At 39.1% G+C, this 19,695-nt stretch overlaps 2 protein-coding genes and 1 non-coding gene across 3 annotated transcripts; all 3 read right to left on the bottom strand.

Moving 5' to 3' along the window:
* Nucleotides 1-6,295: 6,295 nt before the first annotated feature.
* Nucleotides 6,296-6,386, bottom strand: TRNAY-GUA (transfer RNA tyrosine (anticodon GUA)). Its single transcript is given in 2 exon segments — nt 6,296-6,331; nt 6,350-6,386. It is a non-coding gene; the product is annotated as a tRNA-Tyr (tRNA).
* Nucleotides 6,387-10,563: 4,177 nt separating this feature from the next.
* Nucleotides 10,564-12,215, bottom strand: LOC142179928 (uncharacterized). The gene is made up of 4 exons (XM_075250824.1): nt 12,170-12,215; nt 11,831-12,036; nt 11,420-11,524; nt 10,564-10,879 (listed from the first exon to the last, which is right to left on the bottom strand). The coding sequence occupies exons 1-4, from the start codon at nt 12,213-12,215 to the stop codon at nt 10,763-10,765; spliced, it is 474 nt and encodes a 157-aa protein (XP_075106925.1). The 3' UTR covers nt 10,564-10,762.
* A 31-nt stretch (nt 12,216-12,246) lies between these two features.
* Nucleotides 12,247-18,404, bottom strand: LOC107771772 (lysine-specific demethylase JMJ13-like). The gene is made up of 8 exons (XM_075250823.1): nt 18,345-18,404; nt 15,045-15,369; nt 13,972-14,128; nt 13,566-13,785; nt 13,259-13,312; nt 13,137-13,176; nt 12,733-13,047; nt 12,247-12,644 (listed from the first exon to the last, which is right to left on the bottom strand). The coding sequence occupies exons 1-8, from the start codon at nt 18,402-18,404 to the stop codon at nt 12,247-12,249; spliced, it is 1,569 nt and encodes a 522-aa protein (XP_075106924.1).
* Nucleotides 18,405-19,695: the final 1,291 nt, after the last annotated feature.

The following is a 19,695-nucleotide window of genomic DNA, read 5'->3' as shown; positions in this document are numbered from 1 at the left end:
GGCATCTGCCTGTGGCTGGGCGATGGCGATGATTATCGGTGGGGCGACAGAGGCACATGCGCGCTTGTCACTTGGAGCTGCCGAGACCACGGGGCCGACCGTGGCGACGGGCGTTGGGAGGCTGGCCAAGACGCCACGGGGCGCGTCCAAGGGGTCATGGGGCATAGTTGGAAAGCCGCCCATGACATTCTCCCCCACCTGAGTTGGCGACGTCCTCGGCGCCTTCCTTGCAAGGTAATCATCAATCAGGCTCTTGTAGGCTTTGAGGTTTGTTCCCCTCTCCCAAGTATTCTCCTATGCATCACATCCCTGCCATTTCACCAAGAACTCCTAGTGATCTTTTATTGAGGCGTGAATCACTCGATCATCAAGAATAGCTTCAGCACGCCTTTTCCAGGTTGAATTGGGGCCTCGAATACTTAGTATTGTGAGTTGGCTTCGTGAAGGATCCTCCATATCTTCCCGAAAAGGTTTCAGGAGACTGACATGGAAAACCGGATGGATTTTCCACCAAGCTGGGGTATCCACACGGTATGCAACTTTCCCAATGCGCCTTTCAATGGACAAGGGTCCAATATATTTTTGCAATAGGCGAGGGTCATGGACCCCTGCAAACAAGTACTACTTTGAGATTTTGACCATCACTTTATCTCCCACCCGGTATTCAATAAAGCGGCGATTCTGATCAGCATGCCTCTTCATCCGCTTTTTGGCTTTGACAAGATAGCTCCGCACTATCTCCAAATTTTGCTTCCATTCTTTTGAGAAGCTAGCGGCCCGAGGAGATTTTGACATGTTTGGTGCGTTCACTGTGTGTGGGAGTAGCGGTTACTGTCCGGTAATAATTTCAAAAGCGCTTTTGTTGGTACTCAAGCTCTTTTGTGAATTGAAACACAGTTGAGCAGCATCCAGAAGCTTCACCCAATTCTTCTGCAATCCGGTCACAAAGTGCCGAAGATATTCCTCTAGCATGCCATTGAATCGCTCCGTCTGGCCATCAGATTACGGATGAAAACTTGAGCTATGACTCAATTTTGACCCGAGGCACTTAAAGAGTTGGGTCCAAAAATTGCTAGTGAAGCGTGAGTCGCGATCACTAACAATGTCTTTAGGTAAGCCCCAATACTTGACGACATGAGAGAAGAATAGTCGAGCTGTATCTTCTGCTGATATATATTGTGGGGCTGCTATAAAGGTAGCATACTTGAAAAACCGATCCACCACAACCAAGATAGTTGTGAGATCTCCGACCTTGGGCAATCCGGTGATGAAGTCCAGGGAAACGCTTTCCCAAGGTCTTTTTGGGATAGCTAGTGGTTCCAAGAGCCCTGCCTGCGTCAAACGGTCTGACTTATCCTTCTGGCATACTAGACAAGTCTTCACATACTGAGCGACGCCATCGACCATTTGAGGCCAATAATATGCACGGCGAAGTAATGCCATGGTGCGTTCCTCGCCAGGATGACCGGCCCACAAAGTATCGTGGAATTCCGCAAGAAGAGCCCGTCGCAGATCTCCTCCTTTAGGAACATAAAGTCGATTCCCTTTCACCTTCAGGAAACCATCTTCGGTGTAGAACTGGCGAGTCTTGCCCTGTCCTACCAAATCAACCAAATACTGTGCAGCAGGATCCTTGATAAGTAGATCCTGTATCTGGTCTTTTATGGTGGTGGTTACTTCGCTTTCCTTTAGGGCGGCGAGTACACACATCGATGCTAGATCAGCTCTCCGACTGAGTGCATCAGCAACATGATTGGTCTTTCCACTTCGGTACTCCAGGTTGAAGTGAAATTCCGCTAGGAGTTCCTGCCACCTAGCCTGTCGACCATTCAGCTTTGGCTGGGTCATGAAATGGCTAACGGCTGTGTTGTCTGTCTTGACCACGAATGGGGCTCCTAGTAGATAATGCCTCCAAAGGCGTAAGCAATGAACGACAGTCAATAATCTTTCTCATGGGCGGCATAGCACCGCTCTGCATCCTTCAGTTTCCGGCTCTCGTACGCTACGGGATGCCCTTCTTGTAGCAATACTCCACCAAGTGCATAGTCGGAGGCATCCGTTTGCACTTCGAATGGCTTGGCCAAGTCAGGGAGGGCCAAGACTGGGCTACTAGACATAGCCATCTTCAATGCGTCGAAGGCCTCTGCCCGCTTGGGGCCCCAATCCCACGGGATGGCCTTCTTGAGAAGTTCTGTCAGCGGCACTGCAATGAGGGAGTAATTTTTCACAAAACGCCGATAGAAGTTGCATAGACCAAGGAACGACCTCAAGGCATGGATATCCTTAGGAGGCAGCCATTCTGTAATGGCCTGAATCTTCTGCTGGTCCATCCCGATCCTCTCTTCCTCGATGACATGTCCGAGGAAGTCAATTTGTTTCTGAGCAAAGGAGCACTTGGATAGCTTCGCATATAATTCGTGCTCCCGCAATCGGGCTAGGACCTTCCGCAAATGCTCCAGGTGTTCTTCCAGTGTCTGGCTATATACCACAATGTCATCCAAATAAACCATGACAAATTCATCAATGTATTCTCGGAAGACTTGGTTCATCAAGGTGCAAAATGTGACTGGCGCGTTAGTCAAGCCAAAGGGCATAACCAGGAAGTCGTACGACCCATATCTTGTCACACAGGTCATCTTGTGCTCATCACCATCTGCAATCCGAACTTGCCAATAACCTGTCCTCAGGTCTATTTTGGTGAATACCGTCACACCACCCAGTCTATCAAACAAGTCTGCCATTAGCGGAATAGGGTACTTGTTTTTCACGGTAAATTTGTTTAGAGCCCGGTAATCCACGCAGAGTCGTAAACTACCATCATGTTTCTTTTGGAAAAGCACAGGGGACCCGTATGGGGACTTGGAGGGCACGATGATCCCTGTGTCTAGCATTTCCGTCAATTGTCTCCAAGGCTCGGAGAGTTCGGGTTGTGACATTCTGTACGGCGCCCGGGCAGGTGGCTTCGCACCCGGCACCAACTTAATCTCATGGTCTACAGTTCGCCTAGGCGGAAGGCGCTTTGGCATGTCTTGTGGCATAATGTCTTCAAATTCCAGAAGCAACTCCTTCACGGGTGCAGGAATGGGACCCGATGAGCATTCTATATCTTCCATGCAGAGGGTAGCCAGGAACGTGGGTTCATGTCTTTTTACCCCTTCTTCAACTGCAAGGCCGAGATGTTCTCGGCTGCCATCTTCATGGGAATGCACGGAATAATGCAGGGCTTGGCCCCATTTGCTCCCATCATCAGTAGCATGTCTGCATACGGTGCGGGCATGGTATTGGTCTGTCTCAGGAATTCCAACCCCACTATTAACTCAAAGTCATCTATGATCACTACGCGCAGGTTGAACTTTCCTTCATAAGGGCCAAGTTTCACTGGTACTTCTTTGGCTATTCCACCCACTGGTTGAGGTGGTGAGTTGATAGCCTTCACACGACCTTTGCCCTTTCCTACAACTAGTCCAAGACGCTCCACCTGAGTCGAGGCTAAGTAGTTGTGGGTGGCACCCATGTCTATCATTGCCTGAATGGGCTTGCCATTTACCTTCATGTCAATGAACATTAAGGTCCTCTCTTGATGAGGAGGAGTCCTCAAATTCGCCTTCTTATTTCCTTTCCTGGCAATTGGACATGGGTCCTTCTTCTTGCGGATACCGGCACTGGTTCCCGCTAAGGGCTCAGAAATGGAGCCAACAATTGCATTGAATGCACCTACTGGCTCGGTCTGGTCCGCATCATCGGCGTCGTCATCCGTCCCATCCTCAAAAGCTTGATGGGCGTTCATCTGTGCATGTGGGCATTCATTATTCCAATGTGGTCTGCCGCAATGACGACATCCTGAGGGGGGCTTCCTCCCCCGATCATTGTTGTTAGATGCAGCACTAGTACTACCGAAAGAGGGAGCCTTGGATTTGGGTGCACTCTAGTCTCCTCCACTTCTGCTAGGGCCACCAGTGTTTGGCTGGCCCCATTTGTATCCTCCTCGGACAGGCTGTTGAGGCCTATCCTTCCGGGCTTCTACTTGGTAATCCCCAAGGCACTCTTCTGCTTGGATTGCCTTAAGCAACGTGTCTACCCTTTGTCTCTGCAACTCCATCCGGGCATAAGGTTTCAACCCTTCCAGGAAGGTGAAGAGTTTGTCTTTGTCCCCCATGTCACGGATGTTCAGCATGAGCGCAGAGAATTCCCGCACGTAATCTCGCACGGATTTAGTCTGGCGGAGCTCCCGTAACTTTCTCCTGGCATTGTACTCAACATTTTCGGGGAAGAACTGTAGGCGTATGACTGCCTTCAGTTCTGCCCATGTCTCAAGGGCATCTTCACCAGCCTTGATGGCTTTGTACTTCACCCGCCACCAGAGTTTGGCATCACCCTGAAGATACATGGCAGCAGTTGCTACCTTCTTAGCTTCTTCTAGGCCTCCCACGGCATTGAAGTATTGCTCGATGTCGAAAATGAAGTTTCCCACTTCTTTGGCATTCCGAGCTCCACTGTATGGCTTTGGCTCAGAAATTTTCAGCTTTTGTGCCATAGGGGCGAGGTTCACACCACCCCCAAATTGGTTTCCGCCTCCTCGAAGTAGGCCTTGTAAAGCAGCATTGACAACATTGAGCTGGCCTGTCAAGTTGTCTATAGTTTGTTGCATGGCAGTCACCCTGTCTGCCTCTTGTTCCCTGTTGGCTAAATCCTCGGCACGCTCCTGCTGGAGGACCTCAAATTTACCAAAAATTTTAGCTGCCTCTGTGGCTGCCGTTTGCCGGTCACCTTCAGAGTCGCGACTGATGTTTTCTATGTCAACTTCGGCCTGGATCAGTCTGCGGTCCAGGTCGTCCAACCTTTGCACTAGGCTGGTCTTTAGGTCAGGCACCATTTCCATGATGGGCCGTAATGCGTCAACCGTTCCCTTAAGGGTCGCGATGCGATCCCCATAATTCACCATGGTCAGAAATGGTGGTAATTGCAATGTAATCCCTCGTCCGATGTCGAGCCTAGGCTGTGATACCAACTGTTACGCGGCGCCTTCCTGAAGTTCCTTGGAAGGGCGACGTAAGGCTAAGCAACCAATGTCAGTACGGTTGCTGTCCGCCAACTGAGGTCCCCTCCGTACGCTAGACTAGATTGTCAGTGCCGTACGGGAAAACCAATGTCATGAGCAATTGAAAGAGAGCAGAAAAGAGAATTGAGAATGAAAGAAAGCTTGATTGCATTGAATGAAAGCTATTACAGAAAAACAAGACGGTATCGGGGGGAGAGACACCAGTACAGAGAATTGTTTGCTTGCTTGAAAGTTTTGATTGCTTGGTCCCCCTTAATAATGCTTAAAAAAATAAACCAAAGTTACATGACTAGACCTATGAAAGCTGAAAAATCACACTTAAAGAAAATGCAGCAAAACTACTCTATATTTACAATGAAAAGGACTTAGTCTTCTACAAAACAGCAACTTTGTCTTTAGCATCAGGGTCTGTGCGCGCGGCATTATCTACGCGCGCGGCGCCGTTGGCTGGGCGATGGCGATGGCTATCGGTGGGGCGACAGAGGCACATGCGCGCTTGTCACTTGGAGCTGCCGAGACCACGGGGCCGACCGTGACGACGGGCGTTGGGAGGCTGGCTAGGACGCCACGGGGCGCGTCCAAGGGGTCATGGGGCATGGTTGGAAAGCCGCCCATGACACTTATTATGTTGGGTAAATTGCCCAATTTGTTCTCAATGTAAGGGATAGTCATAGTTTGCGTATTATCTACTTTATCTCTATTTTGTCAATAATTCTTATTGGATACTGCACCAAACTCATGGCATGCCTGTCATTTTAAATTGATTCAAGCTTTGACGCCAATCGAATTTATTGAAATTGTCCACACAAAAGACGAAAAATTGAACTATTGAATCAGTCAAAAAATATTATATAACATAAACTTCAGATTAAAAAAAATTCAAATCTCATTAACCTTTAGTGTAGAAAAAATTGAACTATTTGATCACTCAAAAAATATGTGCAATAAGCTTTCTTATAATTTCTTTAAATTGACGATATATATAACTTAAACGAATAAGCCTGAACTAGGGTCTACTCGTATTTTCATAACTCTTTTCCTGTTGTTTTTTTTAGTAAAAACAATATAATTGAAAGTCCCTACGTTGCCCCCAAATGGAAAAGGCAGAAAGTGGCATGGCACTTTCAAGTAACGCTGCTGTTTTTCCCTCTCAGTATGTCTAATTTTGGTGTGGCTGGAGGGCAGGGAAGAGGGAGTGAGGGCTTAAAAATGTAAGGGAAAAATGAAAAATGAGGATCCGACCTGCCGGATTCGAACCAGCGACCTAAGGATTATCTGCGAGTTTATCGACTACAGTCCTCCGCTCTACCAACTGAGCTAAGGTCGGAATTGTTTATCTTCCATCAAACAATGATACTCATATGATCGGTATTTTCCATATTATGCCATTTTATATTCACTAATTCTTGGTGTATATCTAATATATAGAAAAGAGAAGTTGGTAGACCAAGGGTATATTTTTAATTTCATCTGACCTTAATTGAATTTTTATTGCTCATAACACGTAACCTTTCTGACATTCTTCATCTATAATCCTCCACAGCTAAGTCCTCCAACTTTCTCTCACCTTTACTTTGTCCAATGGTCCTTCATCTTTGCTTCTATTTGTTTTCTAATTATTTCACTGCGGTATCCTAATGGTTAGCATCTTCTTACCCATAGTTTAAGACAAAAGTGAATTGGTGAGGTATCTGCCAAGTTTTTATGTTTACTTGTAATTTTAATTCTTTTCAGTTCTTTCCACTCTTTATGCTTAGACTGATGCAAAGGGACTTGTTCAACATTTTGGACTAATATTTCTTATTAAGTAAATAAAATAGAAGATTGAAGTTTGACTAAATGTGGTGAAATCGATGACAGATTGTGCTCTTGACATCGGTGGTTTAATGAATCAAGAAGGAATCAGACTTCAAATGCAATTGTGTTTTACAATAATGATAAAATTGTGTGCTACTGCTTTCTAAATACTTGTGCCGATCAAAGAAAACGCTCAGCTTTGTTCTTGCGGGATGGAGCACTTTTGAAGCTTTCATATTGCTGAATTAAAATATTAAGGTATAACCCCTTCAATTGCTGTTTTTTGAAGTGCTTCTTTGTTTTTATTTCTTTTCTTTATTTATTATATTAATAAGATAAATGTTGACTACTAATATTGAGGTGTTGCTCTTTTGAAACTTTGATTTCTTTTGAGGTGTAAAACCGGTGAAGATTTTGATAATTGAAAATTTTAATATATAATCCCCTTTTAGATTTTTGTTTACATTGCCCGACTGTTTTGCGCATTGATTTCTCACCTATGCTCTTATAGTCTTGTTCTTTCTCATACCAAAATTTGTCTCTTCTGTTGTTTCTCTTTTAATTCTTCTTCCTAATCTCCTTTTGAATGAGGTTTGAAGTTGATCCATTGATCCGAAATGATAACTTTTTATTCTTACTTCCTTTATTTTGGTATTTCTATTATTAAAATATTATCAGGAGTTGCATATATAATGTGCTTAATTCGTTGTTGTAATCGATGTAGAGTATGTGATTTTAAGATCATATAGGTGATAAATTGATAATTAGTTTTTGAATTATTTTATAGTTTAATCGAAAATAATAATAAGAAAGGGTATTTTCAGCTAGCATCTTTAATGTACTAACATACGTTAACTCTTGTTGATTAAGGCAACATGATATGTAGAAGGTTGTGAGCTTATAAAATACTCACGATATGATTTTTTAAAAACTAGATATTGTTGCCCGGTCACGCCACGAGCCACATTAGGAATGCCTTTAAAGAAGGATTCTATTATGTCGTGTCCGCATTCATATTGCATATGCTTAAAATTCTTTACTACTAACTTACTAGAAAAGAACATGTTGCCTCAAGCAAATCTACATGAATAGAATTATCCTCTTAATTTCGAGCAACTATTTTATAATAAAATTTGTTTAATTCATTTCAGATGTAACTGAAAGAACAAATATTGACATACTTTACTTTTTCGTTCTTTTCTTTGGCACGTAATATAATTCTAATTCGCAGTCCAAATCACAAAAAAAGAGGAATAACTTACCAGTAAAAATATATAGAGTAGTTACGGACAGTTAAAGAGGAGAATGATAAGTGGGGAAGAAAATATGTTTTTAATATATTGAGTAAGGATTTTAGATTCAAATAATATGTCAAATCGTATGTGCTCAAAACATAAGGCTTATCAATTTGGATATATCTTTCTAAATAAGATACCAACTAGGATATTTTACTGTCATTTTTTTCGTTCAATTGAAATATATTTCCAAAAGTTTTAAGAAAAATACTGTAAAGGGCATAGAATTTGGTAAAGTGGACAGTTGACAGTTACAGTGATGACAATTATAAGAAATGTATCTGAAAGTTCATGTAGAAAAAGCATGGAGGAAGTCACAGTTCTGGTGCTTCTTATGGATATGGATAAATATGATTCTCTCTTTGAGGGGAATTGCTGCATCTAATAAGAAAAATTAATATTGATTTATATAAAAGAGCCATATTTCGCCATCTCTTACAAAAGATCATTCAATTCTCTACTTGCTGATTTTTGTTTCTAATGCATTCTAAATTCTTAGGTGTGCAATGATGAAAATGCGTGTCTAGTCTATATAAACAAAAAAACCTCAGGTCAGTCAATATATTCAAGATTTTTATTATGAGATTAATATCGTTACTTTCTGTATTTGAATTGCGCATGCACAAAGATGAAATAAAAGACTAACTTTTTGTGGATCAGTTGATAGGTTGTGATCAAGTTGAAAGAGTAAACACGTTGGTGGAGCTTTTTTTAAAATGATAAATATAAATTCTCTCCCTACACGTTGGTAAATGGTACATGTTGATAAGTGTGAATCTCTCTCTCTCTCTCTCTCTCTCTCTCTCTCTATATATATATATATATATATATATATATATATATATATATATATATATATATATATATATATATATATATATATATATTAGTTTTATACCGCACTTATTTTCATAATTATGACCAATATATGTCCCTTTCCTTTTCTTTATTTGTCCTTTGGGTATGTCGATTCCTTTCAAAGGTTAGTCATGATAAATTGCATTTCATCATATTTTATTCGTGGTTTATTTGTAGGTTGTGTTTGAGACTTCACTTCAAAAATTGGTGGCTCGACTGAGTTGTTTTTAAGAAAAACACTGGGATGCATGTGTGTAGGAAATTTAATCAAGTGAGTTTAGAGTGATATAAGAGACACAATGTGATATTTTTTATTAGTTAAGTGATTTTGTTTGCAAAAACTTGTTCCTCTTGTGGAAAGTGAATAGTATGACTTTTCACATTTTTGCCTTTGCACAAATAGAACAAATTGTTGATGGTATAAATGATACTGATATTATTATCAAGTATATGTATCACTAAAACAGCTGGACCTTTCTAGAACCATAGTCATCTTGCTAATCCAACGGACTGCATATTTTTAGTTTTGTCAGTGTGACTTCTTACTGGCCAATTTTCTGTTTCTGATATAACGTACCGTCTTTGGTACTACTACTATTTTACACGATCCAAGAACTTCCATAATGTTTGCATGATTCGATTTGAGCAACATATCCTGACGTGATGCATCTTCGTAATGATAATAGATTGAAAACATGAGTTGATCCATAATGAGTATTAGATTGAAGTTCTCTTAAAGAAGACCGCCAACTCCTATCCCAAAGATAGAAAGCGCCCAATCCTCTTCTCTTATGTCGAAGTGTAGTGTAGTGTGGTGAGGTTTTGCCTCACAGAAAGAGTGGGAGAAAAAAAGCAAGAACTTAGAATCTAAAAATCAAAAGAGATTTTTTTACATATTCTCTATCCTTTGTTTCTCATTTAGTCAGTTCGCCAAATAAATATACATTTATCCCAAATTATTGACGTCTTCAATATCATCCATCAATTTATCTTTACCCAGAGCATGAAAACTAATTGCTTAAATTTGTGATCTTTAGTTATATAGTTTGAGGCAAACTTAGAATATAGTATTGACTTTCGTGTTGGGCCCGGGCTTTGCACGGGCATACCTATCTAGTATTGGTTAAAAAATAAGATTTCAGCATTTGGCTAGAATGAGGATGTTGATGTCGTTTGCGTGATGACTGATGTGAAGAACGAAATGTAACCTATACTAATCAGTTTGATGCATCGGCTATATAAAGCTTGAAAGAATCAGTCATACAACCATCATTTTTCACATATTTGACGTTGTTGAGAGGTCTGTACCTCACTTGATTTCTTCGAATAAAGAAGATCGGACAATAATTGTGCTTCCGACAAATGGCACATTCATGCTCATATATTCTTATTGGCAACTACGAGAGAAGAAACCATAATTTAAGTTATGACTACTGCAATAGGTCAACTATGAAGCTGTGACGTTCACTTAAAGGACCGAAAATACACAATAAATTAATGAATTGGACCTGAAAATAATATAAACTCGTGAATATGAACTTCATTATGCCTACAAATCACAATTAGAGTTACAAGATACTAATATTTTGCCTTCAATGGTTGGACCAACAGAAAAGGCACGTTGGTTGATATAAACAGAGACGTTACATTGAGGTTAGTGAAGCTTTATGGCTCTCATTTGGTGTCACCTACTTCCTTGCATCGGTTGCATTTACCTTTAGAAAATGATGGTCCGTCGTCTTCAGTACTAGAGCTATATCTTTGAGACTTTATTTTCCGTGGTATCATTTTCTTGCTGTTGAGTGTTGACAAGCATAGAGCTCCAGGGATACATTCCTTCGCTTTCACGCTCGATTGATTCTCTGTCACACTGTTCATCAATACAGGGTGAGACTCCTAGCAGTAGTAATCTAACTGGCAACTTCTCTTCTCTAACTGACTGTATAATCTCCACATAAACACCTAATCATTTGGTTTATATATAGGTCCTTCACAGTTTATTTAATATCTTGATAAAGAAATAGCAAGTGCCTGAAGCAAACTAGCTAAGAAACAACAAAAACAACAACTATTACTATACATCAATTCCAAACTAGTTGGAAACTTATAGACAAGGAGAAAAAAAATGATTATATATTGATGAAATGAGACTAAGAGACAAGATTGCCATAAACAGCATTATGCAGTGGCCCAACAAATATAAACCTGCAAAGCGTGCAAAAGGAACAAAGAACTCAACTTTTTATCAAATACATGAAAATAGCTTCATCAGATCAGAAGTTGAAAACAGAAAGAGCAGAATCCAAAGGATTACAGCCTGCTAAAATGCTCAATATACTATTGTGGGCATGTTGGTACACCAAACAGATCAAAGTACAGTATTTTTGGTGACACCGAGAAAAAATTATACCTTTTTCTTCTTATTCCTCCTTTGCTTGTCTAGAGCAGAAGTTCTTCCGATCCTGGACATCTTTATACAAGTGGCCTCATTGTTTTGAGTATTTATTGGCATTATCTGTTAAGTCATGAAGGTTGCAATGCATCAAACAGATATCCTCTAACTTCTAGATGTCATTTAAGGCAATAATTTCTTTACTCGTGATATGAACTATATATTGTTTCGCTTCTCGCTATTTGAATTGATAACTTTGGAGAGTTTCAACTAGAGAGAGCTTGTCCGGCAGAGACAAGGGCAAGTATAAATATTGAGATCAGAAAGCGCTCATGAGACTATGTAAAGCGCTCATGAGACTGTAAACCAGAAAGCAAAATGATGCTACATAAATAAGTTGGTCACCAAGGATTCAGCAAGAATTGATACCTCGCAATATGGACTATATTTTCCTTTCACGCACGAAGATAAGGTCTGCATCCACAAGTAAGGTTCAGACTTCATTTTTTGCTCAACCTCATAGAGCATTCCTTCCTCAGCCTCAAACATCTGTGCAACAACTTCCATTTTTGAAATGTCCTCTGTAACAAAGAGGCTGCAGCTACTTCCACACAGACAGTTAAAAGATTCAAAATCTGCATAATAAAGTTTTGTCTTTGTTAAAGAAAGAGGATATGGGGATTGGAGGAACCAGGAAAAAAAAAGATCAAATGTTTCTCAAAAATTGCAAACAGGTTTTAAGTCCTATGGTGCGTCGACCTGCAGAACCTGTTGCTTGTAAATCAAATTGCAATTTTCTAAAGTAGAAGCTCATTGGAAATGTTAGCAAGCATTGAGGTGTTTAGCTAGGTACCATGAAAAAGGCATATGGGACCATCGAAACATTTGCATTCAATGTATGCCACGTAACATAGTCGTCTACAGAGGACGCAGACGGATGATCCTCGAGGTTTTAAACACATTCTAAGTGAAGTTCTAAACTTCTTCAAGCACCAGCGGGCATGGTGGTACGATCTCAATAGGCATGAAAATGAAGTCATTACACAACGAAGGGAGACTAAATCTGCTGAGCAATAAGGTATGTGAGTTAAAGACTCTGGGAGACTCATTGCTTCTGCACATAGGAGCTCTTCATAAGGAATAATTGGAACCTTGCCAAGAAGAGCATAACGTTCACATGCTTCAGCTCCAAATGGAAACCATTCACCAATTGCAAAATTCACAGCCTCGCCACAGTTAAAGCCTGCAGGAACAAGGAAAATTAGTTGTATGGGCAAAGTAATATCCCCCAAAATTAATTTCAGGTTAGACTAGGAGCTTCAAGATCTAACCATGACTAAATCCTGAATGGTATGCTCTAGGGAAGGTAATAACAAACTCCCCTGGCATTTGCACAGCCTTGTAAACGGGGACATCATATTGCAGCAAAATCTTTGGAGAAACCGTTGTTGTTTTCTCTTGAAGAACGTTAAAGACTCCATTGAGCCCATTTTCTGATAGAATTTCCTCATTGTAGACATGATGCCGAATAAGATTCTCAAACTGAACAGCTGCATGCCCAGGAACTCCATACCAAGTTTTGGGCGCCCCACAATGATGATAATTAATGCTGAGAAAGGCAAAAGTCAAGAAAACTTGAAGAGATTAAATGGATGAAACATCTAAGAGAATGTTGGTAACCATAGTATGACTTGCCTATAGAGGTAATGATCCTCCACATGCCACGCAAACATACTAAATAGCATCCCAATGTATAGCATGGGTTCAGTTACTCCCTGAAACAAATAAATGTATCAAAAACATTAAAGCATTTACTATAATGCTGAATTGTTCCTATAATATACAATCATACATTACCGGGATTTCGTTTACTATCAAGCGTAATGTGGATCTTCGCAGCCGAGGTAGTATCTGCACAGATGAATAACAGTAAGATATTGGATGAAAAGGAAAATGTAGATTAGTCAGACACTTGCAAATCAAATGGGGCTTGCACTAAAGGAAGCAACACGCAAAATAGTAAAATATGAACTCCAATTCAGTTCAAATCATCCATGAGTAGCATCAAGCTGAGGATGTTGTCCATCTATAACAATGAAGAAAGATGATAACAGAAGAATGCAGAAGGACGTTAAAAAACTAGCAGAAAACATTTATGTAGAACCTTGAAATTCCATTTGCTACTTCCAAGAGGATCATTGAAAGTGCTTGAGAAGGCACTACCATCTATATTAATTCCATACTCAACCATCCCTTTCTTTGCATGTACCATTTCTTTCCAGAATTCCTTTTCCACATATGCAGGAGGAAGGCATCCAGATATACAGTATCTACGAGCTGTTGCCTTGTTTGCCATTATCTCAAAATCACGGATAGTATAATTTCTGGAACACAAAAAAAACTCATGACACATGCCAACCATATATAATCCAAAAGAAGTAACAAGACAATTTCGATAATGACCAACATTAAGATAGCAGTGATTTGTGCTGCAATAAAACTTAGAAGTACCACCATTTTTGTGATGATACTTGGCTATTCTGCTGAACATCACTTATTATATATAGTACCTTCCTCTCATGAAGAAGGAGATCTTATCGTTGTTATTCCATTCAGCAAGTCGCAGAGGTTGCAGCTTAGTGGTAAACTTAAAACCTTTTCGCTCTTTCATCAATACTGCTCCCGGTGGAACAGAAGATCCCAGAGGAGAGACAACCTTACAAATGCCTATAAATTCAATAAAATGCTGGTCAATCAGCAGAAGATGGGCAATAAGTGAAGCAAAACAAGTTCAACTTAACCATTTTACAGTTAGGGTAGTTTGTACAGTCCTTTCCTTACCCCTACCCTAGGGTAGAGAGGCTGTTTCCGATAGACCCTCGGCTCCCTCCCTCCAAGAACTCCCCACCTTGCTCTTGGGGCGACTCGAACTCACAACCTCTTGGTTGGAAATGGAGAGTGCTTACCACTAGAGCGACTCACTCTTGTCAATCAGCAGAAGATGGACAAAAATGTATGATTACCACAGCACAATAAGTGAAGCAAAACAAGTTCAACTTAACCATTTTACAGTTAGAAAACAACAGAATATAGAGAATAGATTAAAAGTGTGTTATTGAGCTGTTCTGGTTCCTAATCATTCCAAAAAGAGGTGACAAACAGGCAGCAGAAATACGGTCTCCCAAGATAAACACCGTTATGATGTTGCAATCTGCTAGAGCCAATCTCACCCTGAGTTGTAGGAAGCATATGCAGTTCATAACCTTCAAAGCATAATGTCACACCCCCTCCGTCCCAAGTTGTAAGCACTTATCACCAATTGATGGCCAGTTTAACCAATTTTTAGAACAAAATAAAACTAGATTAATCAATTATTTTAAAAAAATAAAGAGATAGTAAATTACTAAGGGTTGCAAATTTTCTCGTCATAGTTCACTCGGTTGAAACCTCAAGGAATAAAAAGTGAAAAAAGTTAGTAGTATATAACACATATGTTGCACTAAAGCTTTTTCACACTGCAATTAGAGGGTATATTAGACATCAAAACAACAAATTATATTCATGAATCTGCGACAACTTTTCACATACATTGCACATAAGTATACTAACATCGAAACAAATAGGATTTGAGTTGTCAACATACCAAATTTTGATGCTTCAAGAGCAATTTTCTGCACATAAGCCAAGGGATCCTCAAATTCTTCCTTCGATGGATGATATACTGGGCATTCTTTGATCGTATCAATCCAATCAAATTCACTCGTACTAAGCTGACTGACTTTCCTTTTTTGAGAAACTTTTACAGGAGAAGGGCTACGATAACAAGATTTCTTCACTTCTCTTGCAGGTTTTGTTTTGGTTACTTTCTGAACATCACAAGAAAATGCTGTATCCCAATTCGAAACATCTTTACGCTTACGTTTTGCTGGAATTCTTTTTTCACTTAATAATCCATTCCCTGCATCAGCCTGCAGCAAGGACTAGGAGTAAAATAGTTGGACGGACCATGCCTGAACATTTACATCTATAATACTGAGGAAAAACATGTAATGTTAAAAAAAAAGTGCAAAAGAAACTCATATTGGCAGGACATAATTTTGAAAGAATGGATCAGAGGAAAAAAGAGAATAAAACTGAAAAGATGATCAGATTGCCTTTCGCAAAATAAACTGCCAAGACATGTTTTGAGTCTACGCTTAATACATTCAGATCCAAACGCCATAATATGTTCTTATAAATTAGGAATCTGGAAAAAGTAAATGGACATGCAAAGATATGGAGTAGAAGGAAATCGAAGAATTTGCAGAAATGCAAACATTTACTTAAGATTGGAGCAAGTTTAAATTTCTTGGTGTATTAATTAGTACTAGTAAGAAAATTGATCAAAGAATCACACAAGAAGTGAAGAAATCTGAAAAGACATACCATTTCTTCCGTGCTTTGAGAGAGAGAGAGAGAGAGAGAGAGTGACGCTGAAGAACGTTAACAAGAGAAATCTCACCGCCGTTTCAAAGATTTCAAAAATGGATAGAACGTTGCAGTTGTTGGTTATTTATACCTTTGCATTGAGGCTGCGGTTACCCGGATGCGACCCGACCCACTTTATCAACGAGATATTGCATTTTCATGCAAAATTAATTGTTAAAATTCGTTTATGTTTTACAAAAACCTTCTCTTATGAGCTTAAATGAAATTATTGATTCTCTTAGTTCCTCCCATTTCACGTTCAAAAGAAGAAGAAAAAAAATGCTTCGATTACTCGATATTGTTGTCCTTAAACTTGAGTATTAAAACTTGTAAAGAAAAAATTAAACATTTTAACGCAATTAATTCTACTTTTTTTCGAAATCATTGTTTGGCCATAAAATTTTCAGTTTTCACTTGAAAATAAATTTTGAAATTTTCGAAAATTTGAAAAACTCCAAAAAACTGTTTCTTAAAATTTTCACTCAAATCAGTCACAAAAATTCAAAAACAGCCCAAAATTATATTCATATCCAAACACAACTCTAATTTTCAAATATCATTTTCACTTGAAAAAAATAATCATTTTTTCGGAATTTTATAATTTTTATGTCCAAACACTCACTTAATTTCATACTTTGGGCATAGTAAGTTAGTCCAACTATTACGTAATGAATAGTCAATCTTTGTTTGTACTTTGTACGAAAAGTAGTGATGTGTTTATACTCCCAAACTTTTGTTACATTTAGCATTCCAGTAATTAATATTTGACCAATCTATTTAGAATGATATTCAATGTAGATAAGTATTTCATTTTAAAATATTATAGAGGCTAAAATTGCTTTGAAAGCACTATTGCTATTTCTTTTTTCATATTGAAAATACTACAGGTTAATTTTTCCATTTCTACATAACATTAAATTGCTGTAAAAGATATTGGCCAAAGAGTTATATCTTTGACTCTAGACATATGAAAAATGAACCATATATTTTGGTATCGAGAAAAGATTTTCTTACTAACTTCTGGGAAAATCTACACAATTAATATACACATATAATATATAAATTATGCAAATATTATATTTTTACTGGTTATTTTTAATTTAAATAATTAGGTGGGCGGCTATTTGGGACAATTCTTCAAACAAGACTAGACTGAGTAATAGGTGTTTGGGAGGTGATCATAGAAGCTGAGGCATTTGCAAAGTGCAGTTAATTACGACTTCTACAGAATGGACGAAAAAGTTGCTTATTTTTTTTCTTTTTCCCTTTCCACACAAACGTACCAAAATTTCATTTCTCTATTCTGTCACCAACTTTGAGTTCAACGACAAAAAGAAAAAGAACAATTTATCATCTATAGTACTTAGAATCCGTTTGGCCATGAAAAATATTTCACTTTTTTTTCGAATTTTTTTTTTTTTACTTTTTTCGAAATCAGTGTTTGGCCATAAAATTTTTAATTTTCACTTGAAAATGAATTTTGAAATTTTTAGAAAATTTGAAAAACTTCAAAAAATTATTTTTCAAAATTTTCACTCAGACGACTCACAAAAATTCAAAAACAACCCAAAATTATATTCATGTCCAAACACAACTCTAATTTTCAAATATTATTTTCACTTGAAAAACTTTTTTATTTTTTTTCGAAATTTTACAATTCTTATGTCCAAACGCCTACTTAGTACTCCTTCCGTTTCCATTTAGTTATCGATTCTTGAGAGTTAAACTACATGAACTTTGACCACAAAATTTAATATGTATTTTTTTTACTATATTGATATGAGAAGAATTGAAAATTATATAGTTTTAATTATAAAATATTGAGATAATTTTATTCAATTTAGCTTTATATATTAGTCAAATTGACCAAGGAAAAGTGAAACAAGACAAGTATATAGGAATGGAAGGAGTACAACTCATACAGTAAGTGCAAACTCTATTAACTGTGCCATCTTTTTAAAAAATACACTCTCTCCCTCTCTATTTATCTCTCTCACACACATATTGAAGTCTGGTTATCCATTATTGTTCAACTCCAAAACTACTCAAAATTTTTATGTTACTACCAATCCAATCCAGTTAGTATATAGGGTGAAATATGATATGACACGTGGCCGTATAAAGGGAGGACACGTGGAACCCAAGACGGGGAAGGCCAAAGACCGAACGCATTCATTTGGCTTGTCACCGGAAATGATAACGTTCATAAAGGTGTATTAAATGCTCTGTGTCCGGTAGCATTTAATAGAAAATATTCTGCAGCACTAAGAGCGACGGTCCGTTACAGAGAATTTGGCATTTATGTTCACCGTTACGTCTTCATCAATGACCCTCATAATTGATATTAAAGGAGGACACGATCTTAGGACCTCCTTCCCTAGACATAGCTATAAATAGTGAGCTCATCATTATAATGGATACGAATTTTTTGGCAAAACTTATACTACATTTTATACAAAGCGTAATGCAATCTTACTTTCTTGCTTTTTGATCTCATCATTGTTGTGCCTGAAAACCTTATTCCCGGAACTGACATCTCTGTTGTTTCATCTACATTTCAAAGCTAAGTATTGTATATTTCTTCAATTATTGTAATTATTTCAGGATCAAATTAGTTCACTTGTCTAGAAATCACGTATAAATTCAATTGTGTATCATTTTACGGGTAAACAGTTTGGCGCCCACCATGGGGCCTAGACAGTCGTGCAATTAAATTGATCATTGCCTTTTTTACTAACGCGGTTTGATTATTTTGTCTTAGAAAAAAATTATAAAAAATGGCAGATAACATTGTTAAAAACACGCACAATCCTGAAATTCGAAGGGATCAGCCTCATTTCGAGGATCCAATCAGTGACACCCACAATGAGGAGAATGACGCCATGCCGGTGCATGACATACAATACCCTCGACAGGTTCAGGATACAACTCCCGATGATGCTGATGAGGAGCATGTCGTGGATGCGGTGAGGGTCCTGCAAGAGCAACATGCAATCATTCTAGACCATCTCACGTGGCAGGATCATGTTATGATGGAACTGAAGCAGGCACTATCGGGGCAAGAAAAGTACAAGCCCGGAAGGCCGACATATTCAGGATCGCATAGGGAGAATCTGAATTATTACGAGAGTTCGTCACCTGATTCCAGAAAGAAATAATGTTGCTCCCGGTTGTCCCGAACGAATGGGCAGCTGAAGCATTCACCAAAGGATTGAATCTTAGAAGCTTAGACGTGTCCCGGAATCTGAAGGAGAGCTTGCTTAAGTTTCAAGCAACAACTTGGGCAGATGTCCACAACAGGTACTAGTCAAAGATAAGGATCCAATATGACCAGGTCGGTTCCACATCATTGGCCAAAGGACGGGAGAAGAGCAGAGAAAAATCAAAGGATGACTACGACGCGGACAGACGGACTTCGAGGGGCTAGTTTTTGCCCTACGAGCGGACCGAAGGTCTTGGCAGAAACTTTTGGGCAGCAAACAAATTCATCGTTGACAAAGGGACCGATCGTGGTCGAAACAATAGATCACTCCAAGATAAAGAGACGTCGGGGTCTCGGGATCCTTCTTACCCCAATTTATCGGAATATAACTTTAACGTCAGTATAGTGGAGTTGGTGTCAGCCATGAGAAACATTAAAGAAGCATGATTCCCGAGACCTATGAGATTCGATTCCGGCCAAAGAGATCCCAACTTATGGTACGAGTACCATGGGACGAACTGTCACCGGACAGGGGACTGCCGGCACCTCCGGGAAGAAGTGGCTACACTATTGAAGAATGGTTACCTCAGAGAATTTTTGAGTGACCGAGCTAAGAACAATTATG

Source organism: Nicotiana tabacum, chromosome 4 (genome assembly GCF_000715075.1).
Source record: "Nicotiana tabacum cultivar K326 chromosome 4, ASM71507v2, whole genome shotgun sequence".
NCBI classification, from domain to species: Eukaryota; Viridiplantae; Streptophyta; class Magnoliopsida; order Solanales; family Solanaceae; genus Nicotiana; species Nicotiana tabacum.
This window is presented reverse-complemented; position numbering and strand designations above follow the sequence as displayed.